Raw genomic sequence first — 18,706 nt, 5'->3', positions numbered from 1 at the left:
GATGAAATGATGCCTCGGGGAGAGACCAGCCGGCTCCCTGTGGAAGCCGCGGCATCGGAGCTGGACTTATTAAAAGCCACAGTGGCCATATTTCAACCTGTTTCAGGTGTTAAGTAATTTACTGCCACCCAGAATTCACTGGCAGGTTTTTATCATTTTTATTTCCGTGATGCAGGCCCAATGTCCCTGCACAGGGAACTGCGGGTCTAAATGCTCCCTGCACCCCCAGTACTGCGATGAAAATGGGGGAGCAGGGGCCTGGGAGGGGGTGCGGGTGGAAGCTGGCGTGGAAGCAGATGCCCCGATTCTCTCGCGGGTTACACCAGGCTTGGCTCAGCGTGACAAGGAGGACCGGCTCTAAGATACCCCCATGACCCCACATTTAGGGGCTCAGTGATCCCCCAAAGACCCTGCGGGTGTTTTCTGAAGGCAGCAATAGTGTAAGCTCTGTGAGAGCAGAGGCTACCTCTTTCAGGACCTGTCCACCAACCACACACTCAACAGCGCCACGCTGCTTCTCACTGCTTTGCAGATCGTGCGGTGAGGGACCCGTGCCCTGACCTTCCACGGCCTTGACCCTCCTGGGGAATGCACAGCCTCACATTCACAGAAAGCCAGGGACAGGGAGCCGTGTGGTGTGGGGCCCACAGGGTCACAAGCCTCGAGCGCCTTCTCAGCAGCGCTGGGCGGAGGACTGTTTGTCACCTGCTGGCTTTGGGGGGATTAAGCCTATTACTGAGGCTCCGGGGGCTTATCCGACACCATTTCTGAGGCCCCCTTTCTCCACCTGTTTTCAGATACTCCAGGAAGACCAAAGGGAATCTTCGAAGTCCAGGCTGAGCCAAAAGCAGAGCTTCTTTAAATCGCTTCCTCTTGGAGGGGGGCCTGGCGAATGGATTAGTTGTGGGGGCCAGAGAAAGGGGCTGCAGCCCCTCAGAGCTGAGATTACAAGCCCGGGCGAAGGGCTGAGGGGCCGTCACCAGGGATGGTGGCTCCCCAGGGGCTGGCAGGTGGAACCTGTCCCCAGGAGGACACAGGAGATGTGCTCTCAGTGAGGCCTTCGTCCCTGGGAAGCTGGCACGGAGAGACGCCTGGCATGGCCGGGCTGCGTGGCTGTGCCTCCTTCTCACGTGACGGCCCAGACCTGGAACTTCATAATCGGGGGGGATTTCCTAAAGGGGCACCCATCTGTGAGAGGCAAGGTAGTGCCGCCCGATGGTGCCAGGCACCAGACACCTGTCACTGCATTCCATCCTCACCCATCCCTGTTTTCAAGCAAGTAAACTGAGGCCCAGGACTAAGGCGCCTGCCCAAGGCCACGGGGACAGAGGTTAGTATGGGAGCTAGGTCCTGGCCAGTGAGACAGCCTGATTGGGATCTGTGAACCCGAAGGGAAAGGCACAGGTACACCCCCACCAGAAATCGCTGCAGGGAAGTAAGCCTCCCCAGGCAGGCCTCCTCCAGGAAGCCTTCCCAGACCGGCCCACAGCACCTTGGACTCCCCTACTAGGCACTTACACCCTGTGCTGTACCCACTAGTCCCACTCTACACTGAGTGTCTTTCAGAGGCAGGGATTGGGCCTTCATCATTGCATACTCTCTGAATGGAGGAAGGAGGACTGTGTCCTCCTCAGTCTGGGGGCGTCCAGAAAGAGAAGGTGGGCAGGAGGCTGGGTCTTGGGAGTAGGAGAGGGAGGACAGGGCCAGGAGAGGAGGCTGCCAGGCAACCCAGGAGCCGAGTTCCAGGCTGAGGTCTCCCCCAGGCCTGGGCTCTCCTGCTGGCCGGCTTTGCCCAGGCAGGCACATGAGGGGCAGGACGATTCCAGGACTTGGAGACCCAGATTCCTCGGGACTGAAGCCCTTTGAAGTAGGACTTGTACTCTCCCCCTTGGGCTTCCGCATCAAAGGCAGCTCTGCTGTGGTCAGGCCACGCTAGGCTCTACAGATAAGGGCTGCCCTCTTGGGGCAGGCAGCAGAAGGCGACTGGGCTCCCGCGGGCAGCCACCACCCACCCCAGCCTCCCTCTGGCTTCCCTGCTCCCGGGGCAAGAAGTTGAGCCACCCCCAGGGCGCCACCTCAGGCCCCTGTCTGGGATGCTCCCCTGGGCACTCCCTTCCTGACCCTCCAGACAGGTCTGCCTCCAGGACCAAGTGCTGCAGGTGACCATGCCGCTCCCCTGGCTGCCTGGACCACATCTCCCTTGCTCGCCCTTGCAGCCTCAGCACCCAGCACCTGCTGAATGAATGAATGGCTGTGCTCTGGGGCACGTGGGAGGGATGCCTAACCCAGGGCAGGGCAGGTGCCTGGAGGAAATGACATCTAAGCCGGGGCCTGGCGCCTGACCAGAGTCAGCCAAGTGGAAGTGGGAGGAGAAGGTGCTCCAGGCAGCGGGGAGAGCCCAAGCGAAGGCCAGGAGGTGAGAGAGAACACGCAGTTATGAGACCCAAAATCATTTAGTTGGGCTGGAATGGGAGAGCGTAGGAGAGGGAACCAGAAACGGCAGGAGAGGTTCTGGGGCCGGACGATGAGGGTGAGCCAGTCACGATGCCTGGGGAGCCAAGGTCACTATTAGGGCAAGACCTTCCCGAAATCAAGGATGCCCTGGGGTGCTGGAAGAGGCCATGATATCAGCCAGGGCTGCCCAACTCTGGGGGCCCCCATTTCCATTGTGGCCTCTATGAATACCACCCCCCCCTCCCGTTGTGCAGTGCAGCCCAGGCACCAGCCATGAGGTTGCAGAGACAGCTGAAACCCAGAGGCACTGCCCAGCAGCAGGAAATGGCATCCACCCCACAAGAGGCCAGGCCCAGAAAGACCACAGCCAAGGAAGCGTGTGGATCCCTGGGGCCAGGGAGCTGAGGGTGGCAATGAGGCCAAACCCCCCAGGAGCACCCCCAGCGGAGGGCGTGGCAAACCAGGGGCCACAAAGGCAGCAGTGGCCCTGCGGAGACTCCCTGTGAGCAAGGAGGAGTTCTTTGTGTTTTCTGGGATAAAGCAAGTATTTCCAAGCACCTACTGTGTGCCGGTTGGTGCGAGCTGCAATGCAATGGTGAGCCCAGCAAAGGCCTGTTTCCAGCACCTTGCCTGTGCATATCAATACTTCCAGCCTCTGCCTCTTCTCCAGCCGTGGACAATGATGTCTCTTATTTCGATTAGGCTTTTTCTGATTGCTGGTGAAGTTCTGCGTCTTTTCACTTGTTTACTGGCCATTTGTTTTTCTCCAACCGGGAATTGCCTGTCCATATCTTTTGCCCACTTTTCTTATTGATTTGTAGGAGCACTTCGCGTATCAAGAGAGAAGTAGAGAAGCAGCCTTCACCTGGGGCAGACCCTCAGGGCCTCCCTTGAGGGTCCTCAGGCCCAGGAAAGGGGGGAGGATTTGCGTGGGCTTCTGAATGCTCCCACTGCATCTCTACACCCTGCCCAGCTCCCAGGGGGCCAACTCTGCTCAAAGATGAAGCATCTTCTGCAGGTGGGAGCCCCTGCCAGACCTGCATCTCAGCTGGCAAAACCCAGGCTTATTTTTTACTGCACTGAGAAGTCTACACTGCCAGCAGCTGGCAGGGTGCCCCGGATGGCACCTGAGGGGAGCCAGCTGGTATAGCTGGGCATCCAGGAAGAAGGGATGACCATCCCAGCCCAGTTCAGCGGGACCCAGCCGACAAAAGAGGCAAGTCCCAAAGCCTCAGGCTGACCCTCCCAACAGAATTCCAGGGCCCCCTCTGGTGCACACCATCCCTGCCCCCCTTCCAGCTATGACAGTCCCCCTTCCAGCTATGACAGTGACCCAGGCGTGGAGGACACATGTGAGCCCTGCCCCTTCACCCTCAGCCATCTGACCTTTCAGGGCTAGAAGCAAACCTGTGGTTCATCCCCCTCCAGTGCTTTCCACATTTCAGCAGACAAACAGCGCAGGCCATAAAACTGCTCTCCAAAGCCTATAAAGGCAATAACACTTAGGGAGCCAGGAACAAAAAAACACAACCCTCCTTTCTCGGAGTAATGGCTGTCGAGAGTCCTCGTGGGGCCCTTTCAGTAGCTGGGGTGGCAGACGCGGGGACCAGCCCACAGAACTCCCTGCACCAAGTGGTAAAATGACCACTCAGCACCTGTTCCGACAGGGCCACGGCAGCCAGGGAGGCTGCAAACTTCCCGCTTATCTTTTCTGACTACCCTGAGCCCAGCTGCACTGGCTCCCCAAAACCAGGGAGGGCTCACTGGCACCCTGTGACCACCCCTCTCCCACCCGCCACCTGGCAGAAGAGTCAGACTGCAGATTGCAGGCCACCTGGTGCCGGCCAAGGTCACCCCCCTGCTCTGCGCCATGCTTGGGTGAGCCTCCCGGGAGGACAAACAACACCGCCACAAAGGTGGTCACGATGACCTCTGCATGACAGAAGGGGGGGTTCCCTGACCTCCCCCAAGCTCTCCAAATACCCTCATCCTGGGCTGACACCATGCCCACTCACCAGACACCTAGAACTACGAGTGGTTGCCATGAGCCCACTGCCCCTCATTCATTCATTCACTCACTCATTCATTCACAGGTGATTTGACGTAGGGGAAAGTACCCAGGATCTGGTTCAAGCTTCCGGACTGTCTGGAGACAAGTCACTTAATATCCCAGCACCACTGCTTCCCAACCTGAGAAGCGGGAATACTAAAAGGCAGCTCCCAGGTCATTGTTATGATGATTATCCTGGGCTCAGAGAACTGCTGGAAGAGGAGGGGACCAAGGTCTGGGTCTGTGGGGCAGGAGGCTGGGCCAGGTCTGAGGGCAAAGTGCCAGGGGCAGGCCTGCCAGCCAGAGGGGAGGGGGCCAGTCTGGAGACAGGGGGATAGTCAAAATGACCCCAACAGTCCCTTCCAGACAAGGATGAAACAGGGTCGGAGGACAGGGCATCCAGGCCCTAAAAATCCCACCCTCAGGGCAAATCCATTGTGCAGCCAACAGATCCACAGACAAGGGTAAGAGAGGGACCCCCTCCCCCTAGGGACTGTGGGGACCCCCTCAGAAGTCACTCCTTCCTCCTCCTTTTCCTCCAGGATCAAAGCACATGGCGATATGGAATTAGCCGCAAGCTCAGCCTCCGGCTTAACCACAAAGAGGTGGAGAGAAGTGAGTATCTTCTAACCAAGGACGCCCCCCACAAAGGGGCCCCCAGAGTCACTGTGGGAGCACGAGAGGTGGGGAGGTGGGGTGCCAGCCCATGGGAGCTTGGGGTGGGCTCCAAGGGCCTCTCCAGGCTGGCTGTGGGGCTGAGAGGCAGCATTTGCATGGAGAGCCTCTGTGGCTCTGGAATTTATGCAGCTGCCTGTGTGATTCCTAAGGCAAGACGAATCTCCAGGCCGCTTTTCTCAGCAGGAACAAGTCTTTTCCTCAAATTGATGGTGACACATTTTTAAACTCCGATATTAAGGAGGGAAAGATTTTGCCGCCCCCCGCCCGGGGCAACCCTTATTAGTCACTGGCTCATCTGAGCGAAATCCCAGTGGCGGACCCAGTGGGCCTGCACAGGGCAAGAGGCCCAGAGGCCAGGCCGCTGACAAGGCAATGGGCAGCGACAAAAGAGACGGCAGAGGGGCCTCCCACATCTGGAGCAAAGCACTTAGAGATGGCACTCTGGAGCAAGGGATGAAGCATCTGTAGGGGTAATAAAGAAGAGTTGGGGGCTTCCCTGGTGGCGCAGTGGTTGAGAGTCCGCCTGCCGATGCAGGGGACGCGGGGTCGTGCCCCAGTCTGGGAAGATCCCACATGCCGTGGAGCGGCTGGGCCCGTGAGCCATGGTCGCTGAGCCTGCGTGTCCGGAGGCTGTGCTCCACAACGGGAGAGGCCACAACAGTGAGTGGCCCGTGTACCACAAAAAAAAAAAAAAAAAAAAGTGTTGGTAAGGGTGACAGAGGGAGACAATGGAGGGAAAAGGGACAGAGTAGAAAGAGAAAGAGGCATTAAGCTGAAATATAAATGGATTTCCAAGCTTAGAGTTACAGAACCTAAAATCTTGTTTCCCTTTTTGCTATGGCTGCCAGGAAGCTCAAAGCCACTTGTCATATTCAGTTGCAATAGACTTGTTCCAATGGCCTAGCTTTGAGGTGTCTTATGCGCAGGGCCAAGGTAAGTGCCAGGAGCCAAGCTGCCCAAGCAGCCACCAAGAGCATAGCATACAAGGGCATGGTCCCTCAGTAGACCAGACACCAGCATCCCAAGGCAGGAGGTAGGGCTGAACAGACCCAGGAACCAGGCAAGAGGCCAGCAGGTCAGAAAGCACGTGCAACGGGCATCCAGGCCAAAGGGTTCCAGGTGTGGCCAAGAGCACAGGGCACATTCTTATTGGATGCCCAGGTCAGCGTCCTCCTTGTGACTTGTTTCTTTTTATTCCTGTTTTAATCCTTCCCCGGTTTTATTATATCTGTTTTTCAATGGAAACAGGTAGGTTAAACGTTTTTAAAAAATCAATTCCAGCTCAAACGCCCACTTGCTCAGTGATAACAGTCACCATTTGTTGAGTTCCAGTGACTTGCCAGGCATTTGCATGTATCTCTGTCCTCCAAACCACCTTCGGAGGGGGCAGCACTCTCCCAGGTTTACAGACGAGAAAACCGAGGCTCAGAGGGGAGGTGTATCCTGGTCAAGGTCACAAGAGCTCCTAAGTGGCCACAGCAGCCCTAGCCCCTAACATGCCCCCACTCCCAGTCCCTGAGTCCCAGAGCCCAGCACCCTGTTCTACGCACCAGAGGGGGCTCCCATCTGCCTTGTTAGGAGGGAGATGAGGCTGAGTCAAGGTCAGGGCCGGGGAGGCCAAGAGGTGGTCAGGTGACCCACAGAATTCCATCAACAACACTCTGGTCCCCTCCCTGCCAAACCCCAAAGCTTCAGCCACAACCTGCCCCACCTTTGCATGACCCGTGAGCCTCACCAGAAAGTTCCCGCCAGCTGCCAAGCAGGCCTTAGCTCCTTTGACAAAGCTGTAAGGCTCCCGTCACAAATGTCAATTCTGGGCCATTTGCTTCGTAGATTTTAACGTTCCTGTTTCTCCTCAACACCCTCAGCAAGGTAGCTCTTGCTTTTCAAAAGGGATGTGGCGTTTGATGATGTTTAAACCTACGTGAAATACAGCCAGGCGGCAATAATAAAACAGGCTCGAGCCCTGCTGGTAGGGGGATGGCTGACAGCCCGGCCTCTCTCTTCCCACATGCTACGCAGCCACCGCAGCTAAGCTCCTATTTTTATGGCAATTACAATGTCCGAAGAGGGGGAGACAGCAGCGAGGGGAAGGAGGAGGGTGGGTACCGCTCTACAGGACCACTTGTTGCCGCTGGGTGTGGGCTTTGGCTGATGGGGTTTTAATGAACCAAAGCGGGTGATGCCAGTCAGCCGTGTCCACCCCCCACTGCCACCCTCTCAGGGCCATCCGGGCTCACTGTCAAACCCGGGTCCACACCCAGTACCTGTCCTCCCCAGAGGCTGCAGCCCAAGCTCCTGGTTCCCAAGTCCTCATTGGCTCCTGACACTCCCACAAGGACATAAATATCTGTGGTCCCTCCCCTGCCCGATGTGCAGGCAGCAGGAGTTCCCGCCACTGTGCCCACCGGGCAGCCTGCTTTCACCCAGCAGTCCTCAGCAGAGATGAGTTGTTAGTTCCTGTCCTTTTGTGTCCCTCCTGGGGAACTGCTGTGCAGACATTCTTGGACAGCCCCCGCCACGGATGGGCACCGGCCATGTGCCAGCCCTGTCCAGGGATGGAGACCAGGGGTCAGTGGACCCTGATCCTGCCCTCCAGGGGCTCCGGTCTAGTGGGTGGTGCAGTGAGATACTTCACTAATAAGAACAATACTTAACATTTACTGAGCCCCTCCAGTGCGCAAGGCCTTACAGGCACTAACTCATTTTTTCCTCTTCATCCTCCCATGAGGTGCACGTGTGGAAACTGAGGCCCGGAGAAGCAGCTAGTGGAACCAGATTTTACCCCAATCTATCAATATTTTGTGAGCTGGCTCTGAGGCCAGCCCGTGCCACACCCGTGGGGGGCTTCCAGCCCAGGCCTGGCTCCAGGACCCCGCAGAAGAGCTACACCCCTTCCATAAGTGATCAGTCAAGATTACAAGGGGGAGATTCCCTGGTAGTCCAGTGGTTAGGACTCCTCACATCCATTGACGAGGGCGTGGGTTCGATCCCTGGTTGGGGAACCAAGATCCCACAAGCTGCTCAGCGTGGCCAGAAAAAAAAAAAAAAGATTGCAGGGAAAGGGAACCCGTGATGCAGTCACTGCAGCCACGTGAAACATGGCTGCCAGCAGGGCCTGAGGAAACATGAGTAGAAACGATTTGCAGAATAAATAAATGAGCCCCAAAGGTGAGCTTCTGAAACGCAAGAAGACCCCGAGGAGGGGAGAGGAAGTGAGGGCTGGGAGCTACAGGTGGCTTCAGGTCTGCCAGCTCGGGCTCAGGCGAGGCAGCCAAGCTCTGAAGGACAGCTTCAGTCAACACCCCACCTCCTGGCCCCCTGAGGAGAGGGAACATCCCCTGTCCTGGGCTGTTCCCATGTGACACACACACCTTTCCCCACAGAAGGCAGAGCAGACACTGACAGCCCTGCCACGGAGGGGAGGGGGGCTAGCCCTCCTGCCCTGCATGCTCACGGTCAAGAGACCCCAAATCCAACAGACTAGGGGTCAGGAAGGGCCCTCCTCACCTCCCTGGGCCCAGCAAGTGCTCGGCTCACCACAGGGAGGACAGGAAGGCGGTGCCCTCGACATCCCCTGACCCCGCCCTACTGAGGGCTGGTGCACAGCAGTCCTGGCTCCACGGGTCTGAGCTGCCCTCCCAGAGAAGCAGCAACAGCAGGAGGCCCAGAGCTGGCATTTCTTGGGTTTCCTCTATCCCAGACGTCGCTGTGCTGAGCGAATTGTCTCCTTTCAAACTCACGATGAGGGACTTCCCGGTGGTCCAGTGATTAAGACTCTATACTCTCAATGCAGGGGGCCTGGGTTCCATCCCTGGCCAGGGAACTAGAGCCCGCACGCCGCAGCTAAATCTCCCGCACGTAGCAACGAAGATCCCGCAGGTGGCAACGAAGATCCTGCGTGCTGCACCTAAGACCTGGCTCAGCCAAAATAAATAAATAAACGTTTAAAAAACAAACAAACTCACAATGACCCAGGACGTGGGTCCTAATGCACATTTTTTTTTGTTTTTTTGGCTGCACTGGGTCTTCGTTGCTGCACGCAGGGCTCTCTCTAGTTGTGGTGAAAAGGGGCTACTCTTCTTTGCGGTACGCGGGCTTCTCATTGCGGTGGCTTCTCTTGTTGCAGAGCACGGGCTCTAGGTGTGCGGGCTTCAGTAGCTGCGGTGTGTGGGCTCAGTAGTTGTGGCTCACGGGCTCTAGAGTGCAGGCTCAGTAGTTGTGGCGCATGGGCTTAGTTGCTCCGCGGCATGTGGGATCTTCCCAGACACAGGGATCAAACCCGTGTCCCGTGCATTGGCAGGCAGATTCTTAACCACTGCGCCACCAGGGAAGCCCCCTAATGCACTTTTATCCCCGTTTTACAGATGAGAAAACCGAGGCTCAGAAAGGTGAAGGGGCTTGCCTGAGGCCACACAGCTGGTGCACAGTGGAGCCGGGACTCATACCCAGGACTCCAAGTCCCAATTTCAACGTCCTGTAATGGAGACTCCAGAGCGGGTGGGGCTGTCTGGAGATTGGAAGGTGAGGAGGCGGGGGCTGGATACTTTCACTCTCTTTTAGGTCATGTTATGTCTTAGAGGCCACCCCAAGTTGGGACCAGGGCAGGTCCCACCCAGGAGTCCCCAGAGCCAGGCTCTGGTGTGTGTATGTAAGTCCACCCTAGGGGTCTGGAGAGAGCAGATTCATCTCAACACCCCCACAAACAGCACTGTCTGCACAGAGCTTTGTGTTGAGAGGGAGGGAAGGGGACCCCAGTTCCTGGGGGGAATCCATGGCTTTCACATGCTGTGCCGGACCCCCTTCACCTCCTAGGGACACAGGGTACCCATGCAAGACACAGCCTCCTGGGGAGGCCCGAAGCTGGCTGGGCAGCCCCTTGCCAAGGCACTGCAGGATCATTCCGGGAGAGCGCTCCAAGGGCTGCAGATCCAGCCCTTTTCATGCTTGGCCAATTTAATGGTCCCCATTAATTTCAAAACACACACATTCCCACAAGCTCCAGGCTCCTCAGCTCAGTGCTTGGGGTGGAGATCATGTCAGGGACACAGGCCGGCACACTGGTGTGGGTGCTGAAGGCTGGCAGCCTCAAGGACGAGAAGAGCCGGACAGAAAGGGCTCAGGGCCCCTCAGCAGGGGGTGGCGGGCAGCGGAGCCCTACCTGTGTTTCCTGACCATTTGTGTGTTGTGATGGGGAGAAAAAGGCCCAGGAGAAAGGGCAGTGCTGGGAGTTAGGAAGGCCTGCTTTGCCACTTCCCTGCTATGCGACCCTGAGCAGGCCACCGTCTCTCTCTGGGCTTCAGATGCTCCCCTGTCTTCCCTACAAGACTGCAAACGCCTTGGCGGCAGGCACTGGGTGAGCCAGGAACCTCACCAGCTGCCCACACAAGTGGCAGTCTGCCACTGTCCTCTCCTGCATGATGCTTTAGTCCCTTCTAGTCCCTTCCAGCCCTGGCTTCTATGACCGACCAAGAGGGCTGCGTGGGGTCTGGGCTGGGGCAGAAGGAGGGGGCCCAGAGGGGATCACTGGTTCATCCAGTCCTTCCTGCTGTCTGACCAACTCTCAAGGACATCTGATCACTCATTCATTCAACAAACATTTACTGAGTCTCAGGACAAAAGATCATTGGGTCCAAGGCCCATTGCCCACTGTCACATTCCCTATGGAAGGACAGGAACAATCTGGCTAATAAAGGGAAACTTGGGAGAAGACCTTGGGGCAGAAGGACCTTCCAGGATCCTCAAGTCCTGCCCATCGGCCAGAGCTCGGCTCACTGGCCCAGGCCCTGTGAGCCCTTGAGGGAATCTCAATAATTCAGAAGGGATCCATCATTTATGAATTTATGTAACCGCTTCTCGACCTTGTGGAAATGAGCCTCCCTCCTCCTGCAGTGGTGGAAATCAGGCCTTGGCACAGTCTTTGGTGTCCCAGGCTTTCTAATGTGGGGAGAGAGCCACCTGCACCCCAGGCCTCCCTGTTGGCCTCCCAATCCACTCAGCCCCCCACCCCTAGACTGGACCCAGAGGGAACTTCTGAAAAAGCAAACGTGACGGTATCCCTCTCAAACCCAAGTTTGAAAGATGAGGGTTTGATTCCTGGCTCGGCCTTTTACCCAGCACTGTGGTCCCATACGTTCCTCAGTCTCCTCATCTGTAAACTGGGGGAATATTATTGCCTGCCTCAGAAGTGAGGTGATGTGTCCAGTGTAGGGGCAGCCCCTGGCCCAGAGGGAACAAACAGTAACACACTACCCCCACCCAGAAGCAGGGCTTGGTGGGGTGCTCAGGGCAGGGACTGGGGCACAGGACGACCAAGCAGCCACAGGAGCAGGAGCCCACCACAAGGCCTCATGGGGCCCATGAGCTTGGACCCATCTTTTCTGCACTGACCACCCAGTCCCCATCCCGCTTCTCTGTTTCCCTGTAGTGAGGACAGATGACAGCAGACCCACTCTGGGGACCCCAAATTTTAAACCAGAAAAGAAAAGGGAACAAAGAGAAGGTATTCCCAGCTACCCACGAAAAAAGTGGGGGTGGGGATTTCCTGGAGGCTCTTTAGTCTGGCAAACCTTCCCTACCTGTGCCACTACTGCTTAGCTGTGTGGCCTTAGGTAAGATGCTTCAAGTCTCTGAACCTCAGCTTCCCATTGACACCATGGGGCTGATATAACACCAGGAGGCTAGGAGAGGTAGCATGGGGTGTGGATACAGCCTAGACCTAGAGGGAGACCCTCAGCTCAGGACCCACCACGGCTCATTCCAAGCCCCCCAGAACTTCCCCTGAGTCCATCTGCCTCACCCTCCCTGCCAGTGCTCTCCCTCTCTCCCCTTAGAATGTCCTTGTCCAACTTCTAACTCAGATCCCTACTTCTCAGCTCAAGTACTGCCTCCTCCAGGCAGCCCTCCAGATTGCCTCCCACGCTTGCAGGTGTGATTCCCATCCCTCATGCACTTTGCTGTCCCTTCCATTCATATTTTTCACTCTGCATTTGGGAATTGAGATTGAGTCTTCTGTAGCCCAGGACCTACCCCGATGCCTGGTGCACAACAGGCCTGCCAGGTACGCCTGCTGATCGAATGAATGAAAGGCTACACATGAGTTTGAATTCTGACTCAGTCACCTGCCGAGCTGGGGCATGTTATCTCCTTCTTGAGCCTCAGTTTGATCACTGAAAATGGGGATCCGAGCCCTGCCTGCTTTGCGGGGATGCCAAGTGCTCGGCATGGAGGGAGTGGCCCGTCTCACCTGTGCTCCCCAGGGGCCAGGGCCCAGGGAGTCTTCCGTGGCTCACAGGTTCCCGCCCACCCTCCTTGCCCACTGCGAAGAGGCTGCTGCTGAAGGTAGCTGTGGAGGCCCGGCCTCAGTAAACACCTTTAAATCTGAAGTGACGGGTAAAGCGATTTACGGAGACAGTTCAGCGTCAGATCACTTCCCACAAGGCAGTCGGCGTCCCTCGGCCCCCCTGCTTGCTAGTCCATCAAGGTGGTCTCTAAATCACTGACTCCGAGCGGTGGCCCAGGGACAGCCAGGGGGCCAGGCTCCTCCGGGCCCTCCTGGCAGCAGAAGGGATGAAGCAAGGGCTTTGGCTGGCTTGCCAAGGAGACGAGGGTGATAGAAGCAGCTGGCAAATTTTCACAAATCAAAGCCCCAAGACTTAAGGAAACAGAGCAGCACTTCATGCCTTATTTTAAATAAATAAGCAACTTAAAAATACTCCCAGTGAGGCCAGCTTGTCGCTGTGAAACATGGCTCCCCACCTGTTCTGCACGGCCCGGCCCGCATGCCGGGTCCCCTCAAAGGCTCCCCTGACCCTCCTCACCTCCCGCGCCCTCCTTGCAGAATTAATTGGTCCCTGAGGCGACGCGTGGCACTCTGCTCAGACCTCGCTTCCAGTGTTTTGTCACATTATATTCTACTTAGTTTCTCTCGTGCTGACTTTCCAATACTGATTTACAGGGGCTTATTACTATGTGCCAGCCCTGGGGTGGGGCCAACGACGCTCCATTTTTCAGATGGGGAAATAGAGGCTTGGAGACACCTGACCGGAGGCCACAGCACACACATGGCCTTGACTCAGTGGCCTGGGACAGCTTTGCAGTTTAATATTCCTTCTGTCTTTGCACAAAGCATCACATTCATCCCTGCTCTGTCCCGTTACGCCCTGAAGGCCAAAGCCGGCAGCCGGACCCTGGACTGGCCAAGAATGGGGGTCTTTCTTTGTGCCAGGACATCTCCTGCCTGGGATTCAGCTGTCTGTCAGGAACTAGGGGCCCACAAGCACAGGCTTGGTAAGCTGGCAAACTCAAGGGCATGGAAGGGGCCCTGTCAAGGTCATGCTGCCTCTCCCCATAGTCCCCACCATTCCGTGGCAAAGAGAAGACATAAACACTCCAGAAGCTGAGGCACCCCCCGAGACCCAAGCTTTCTCTGGAGGAGATGCTAGGCCTGGCTCTCTCTAGACACAGCCTGGGGGACGTGGGAGAGGCAGGCGCTGCCCCAAAGAATCTCCTGCTCCAGAATGGGGGCTGCAGGGGCTTCCTGGCTTATCTCACCAGCGTGGCAGCCCAATTTAATTAAGATGGATGCAGTGTGCCCCCGTGGGCAGGAGCCGCGGCCAGCACAGATGGCAGGAGCCTGAGACTCTCCAGACTCTGCCCGAGCAAGTGGCCTCGGCTGGCAGCCACCGGGGCAAGACCAAGGATGACCCGGGGAGGCCTGCACTGCCCCTGGGGGCTTGAGGGGGTTTGGTCCTGTCCCCTGTGACCTCATGCCCTGCCACCGGCCAGGCAAACATCCTCCTACTCTGTTCCAGCCCCCCTCCACATACCATACAACATACATCGTATTATACACACAGCAAATCACACACACATCCACTATTACAGGCACTAATGGTACACCCCAATCACATATCAAATATCAACAGAGTGGGGTAAAAACCAGCCCTGGACTTCAAATGCCAGGGGAACAGTTGGGAAACTGAGTCTGATTTTCCAAAGTCCTGAGCGAGGCTGTGGGTGGAGTCACTCTGCGGGGAGGGGAGAAGTGAAGGGGGCAGGAAGAGAGGACACCCGGCCCCTGCCCTCTCCAAGGACCCCCAGGGTCCTCCCTAGGGATGGGAAGAGCGCCTGCACAGCTGGAGACACCCCCGAGCCACAGTTCTTCAGGATGGAGGGGTTCTGGGGCGCTGATCCCTTTCTCGCACAGGCCCTTCCCAGCCCCCTGCAGGCCTCCCCCTCCATGGTCCCTGCAGCTGGAGCAAGGCCCAGGCAGCGATGGCATCTTCCCTCCCCTTCCCCATCTGGCCTCAGGGACAAAGAGAGACTCCCCGCCCCCCACCCCCTCCCGAGAAAATCCAGAAGCTCCACAGTGGACCTCAAGCCCCCAGCCCTGTCCGACCCACACAGCTCCCCATGGGCCACAGACCCTGGCGGGACCAACACTGCCCCTGACTTCAAAAATAAAAATTAAAAAATTCCCACCCCGAGATAACTGCTCGCTCCTTTTCCTCATTGTGGTGGCTCCGCGGTCGGCGCTGAGAAGCAATTATTCAGGGCTAATGATTATAATCAAGTCAAATAGAATTTAATGGACACGTATTCTCTTCCTGCTTGAAACTTTACATATGAATTAAGCACATGTGGGTTTCACGAGGCACAGACCAGATTTATGCAGCCCTGAAAAGCCCCTCGCTGCCGCGACTTTTATTCCGCTAATAAACAGGCTGATTTACCGGCCCTGCTGTGCGCAGGAACCGCGATCTCTGCTGCCCCCTGGTGGGCGGCGGCCCCAGGCCATGGTTGGGGGTGCCCAGGGAGGATGCTGGAGGGTACCAAACCCACCAAAGACCCCCGAGGTCTGATTAGTGCCAAGGCCACCCAAACACCGGGCTGGGAAAACCTGCAGGGAGGGTCTGCAGGGGATGCAGGCTCTGTGTGGGAGCTCTGGATCCAGGGCCCACCTCAGTCTTTTTTTGGGGTTCCAGGCAGGTTCTGGGTCCTCCCTGCTATGAGACTCTTTCTAGAAAAAAAGGAGATCCCGGGAAGACACACCAGGAGGTATTTAGTAAACTGAGGCAGGCAGGGGGAGGCATAGCTGCTCATTTGTAGGAAGTACCAGGATCCCTTGGCATCCCTGGGCCAGGGTTGACGTCCAGTGACTCTGCTGACATCAATTCGAGCACCGACAACAGCGGTAGGTGCTGAGGGCTCTGTTCATGCCAGGTGCTGCGTGAGCATCACTGTTCATGGGCATCAGACCCTAATATCCCCAACTATCCAATGGGTGGGTTTCCCGCCATTCCCATCATGCAAGCCCAGGCAGGTACATGGAGAAGGGGAGTCCCCAGAAAGACACAGCAAACACTGCCACGCCCAGCCCTGGCGAATCAAATGAAGCCAGGACCAAAGCGCTTCCCTGAGAGCATGAGAGGCTGACAGAGCTGCTGCACTCAGAGTCTGGCCAGGCACAAGGGCACTTAGGCAGAGCCATTAATCATGCCTGCAGCCCCGCGGGCAGGCTCCAGAGCCCCCACACCACTCCATCTGCATTCTGCCCACACCCTGCCTGGGTCCCCACACCCTCCCTCCTGGCTGCCAACCATCAACCTGGCTGGGAAGGAGGGGATAAGATGCCCTACTTTTCTCTCTGGCCACTTTGCAGCTCAGGAAGAAAAGTACCAGTGGGGGGACTTCCCTGGTGGCGCAGTGGTTAAGAATCCACCTGCCAATGCAGGGCACACGGGCTCGAGCCCTGGTCTGGGAGGATCCCACATGCCACGGAGCAACTAAGCCCGTGCACCACAACTACTGAAGCCCTCGTGCCTAGAGCCCGTGCTCCGCAACAAGAGAAGCCACTGCAATGAGAAGCCCGCGCACCGCAACCAAGAGTAGCCCCCGCTCGCCACAACTAGAGAAAGCCCGCACACAGCAACGGAGACCCAACACAGACAAAAATAAATAAATAAAATAAATAAATTTATTTAAAAAAAAAAAGTACCAGCGGGGCGCCTCCCACACCCTTGCCAGTGACTGACAGGGCCCAGGGCACTAGGCAGGGCAGCCTCGCAGGCCTGTGGCAATGTCCCCTCAGCCGGGGCCCCAAGGCTTGGTCCTTCCACACCAGGCCATCCCTCTGGGGTCCAGGCAGCAAGAATACCCTTCTCTCCTGGGCCACTGTGACTTGACTTGTCTTAGCCCTGTGTCTCCCCAGATGGGGACCTCGCTGCTACCCACCATCCTAGTGGCCCAAGAGAAACACATCAGAGGAAGCAGAAACCCAAAGGTGACCCCACCACACCCTGCTCCGAGTCAGAACTCCTACCTTCCTGTGACTGGTCACCTGTGTGCTGAAATAGGCAATGAGGGGGGAGGGAACACCCCTGTGACCACACAGTTCTGCGAACGTCAGCAGGGAGACACGCAGAGCAACGCCACTGCCGGAAATGCAACCCAGATCACAGACAAGCGGGCCCAGAGCGGATGAGTGGCCACCTCTCCCCTGGTCACTCAAGCCCAGTCGCTTAGCAAGACCAGCACGGGCACCGCCAAGACCCAGAGTCACTTGGCCACTCCACGCCCTGGCCAGCACTGGGGTCAGCCAATGGCTGCAAGCCCAAGGGCGCGATGAAGGAGATTTGAGACGCTCCTGGGAGCGCCTGAGACTGCGCAGGTGGGGAGCGGCTAGCACGGTGGAGTTTCCCTATGAGTTGGAACCCAAGACAAGGGGGTCTGCCCAGGCCTGCGAACCTTTCTCCAGGAAGGAGGCTCCGTCCTGTGACACTTGGCAACCACAGTGGGGGGATTCGGCCCCCACTCGCCCTTGTCCTGTGAACCACCTGAGCACCTGCTGGACTTGACCGCCCCTTGACACACCACTCCTGACCTCAGCCAGACAACCACTGCCTGGGAGCAGAGCCGCCACCTTCCTCCCTCTCCCAAGAGGGGAGAGACACAAAAGACTCCTCAACTCATCACAATAAACCGCCCAGTCAGCAAGAGCCGTCGCAGGAAGCTGACAGGGGTGCAGGGGCCTCTGCCCCCACCCTTCTTCTGACATGCTCCCCAACATGTTTCCTCGCCCACCCCAATTAGAAGGGGGGCTGGGAGGGCAGGAGGCGGAGGAAGGAAAGCAGTGGTCAGGGGCATCTGCAGCCCCCAAGGTCGGACCACCCCCTCTGGCCACCGCCTTCCTGGCAGGGCAGTCCGGCGCAATTCCAGCGGAGCTCTCTCCCTTACCCGCCACTAACGGGTCTCAGAGCTTCGAGGCAGCTCAGCCATGGCGCCCCTGACGCAGCAGGTCAGGGTTTCAAGGGGAGAGGAGTCCACGCTGCCGACACGCTGGGCTCCCGTGGCGCCAGCAGGCCACCCTCGCCCAGCCACCCGAGCCTCACTGGAGCCAGGTGGCATCCACGCGTGCCTGGTACAGTGACGAGGTGGCCACCCAGGTCTCTGGCTCAGGCTGGCCAGAAGCCCTCACTCACCGGCGTTGACGATGGCATCCACCTCCAGCTTGGTGATATCACCTCGGAACAGGGAGATCTTCTCGTTGAGCTGCTTGTCCTTCTTGTACTTGGGCTCCTCCACCTTCACGGTCACCCCTGGAACAAGCAGAGGCCGAGGGTGGGGTCATAGAGAGGTGCCCACAGCAGAGTGACCCACCAGTGGCCACCAGTCAGGCAAGCCACCATCAACTGCCCTCCACCTCCAGAGGCAACGTGCCACGCGAGGACCGACGACACGGTAATGATAGCCCACCCTGACTAAGCACCTACTGTGTGCAGCACACACTCATCTCCTTGAATCTGCACAACGTTGCACACAGGTAGAGTAGCAATGCCATCCATCCCCGTTTTACACACCAGGTAACTGAGGCCTAGGAGGGTTAAGTAACTTGGCCTGGGTTCCCAGTTACCAGGCCTGAAATTTGCAGGGCCTACGCGCTCACCAGGATGCTGCACTGCTGGCCGCTACACCAAGCAGCAAATCCCAGCTCCAGCGGCCATGGGATTGCAGGTCTAAGGCTCAGTTTCCCAACGGTATAATGGCAATAAAAACCGAACCTGCCTCAGGCTGTGTTGATAATTAAATGAGGTGACACCGCAAAGGGCCCGCACACAGCAAGCACTCATAAATGCTGCCGCCATTCTCCTTCTTGGCCTTGTCTTTATGATTCTCCCAAGGTATGGGCCTGAAAGGGCCACACACCACCCGGACAGCTGGGCTGCCCAGCGCAGGGCCTACCTTTCGCCGCCTCCTTCCACGTCGGGATCTTCTTCAGCCTGACGAAGTCCCGGCAGAAGTAATGTTCCTCCCGCTGCTTGTCACTCAGGCCCTTCAGAAACGCTGCAGGGGCGGGTGGGGTGGGCAGGAGAGTCAGGCGGGCAGGGAGAGGAGCAGTCCAGGGGGCCTCCCCACCTCCCACAGGTCTCCTATCCTCAGGGGGATGCTCGCCTCGTCCAAGGATGCAAAGCAGCCCTGCACACCCATCCTTCCCGCAAGCACACGGGGAGGGGCGCGGAAGGA

At 57.6% G+C, this 18,706-nt stretch overlaps 1 protein-coding gene across 2 annotated transcripts in view; it reads right to left on the bottom strand.

Moving 5' to 3' along the window:
• MACROD1 (mono-ADP ribosylhydrolase 1) overlaps nt 1-18,706 on the bottom strand; it is a 152,293-nt gene that overhangs the window by 123,129 nt on the left and 10,458 nt on the right. For both annotated transcript variants that reach the window (XM_079930423.1, XM_079930422.1), the window contains exons 2-3: nt 18,425-18,526; nt 17,665-17,781 (exon numbers count right to left, since the gene is read on the bottom strand). In XM_079930423.1, the coding sequence (XP_079786549.1) occupies nt 17,665-17,781; nt 18,425-18,526 (219 nt within the window). The remainder of the gene's footprint in view (nt 1-17,664; nt 17,782-18,424; nt 18,527-18,706) is intronic.

Source organism: Stenella coeruleoalba (assembly GCF_951394435.1).
Source record: "Stenella coeruleoalba genome assembly, chromosome: 8".
In the NCBI taxonomy this organism is placed as follows: domain Eukaryota; kingdom Metazoa; phylum Chordata; class Mammalia; order Artiodactyla; family Delphinidae; genus Stenella; species Stenella coeruleoalba.
The sequence above is the reverse complement of the archived record's forward strand: the minus strand, read 5'-3'. Positions and strand labels throughout refer to the sequence as shown.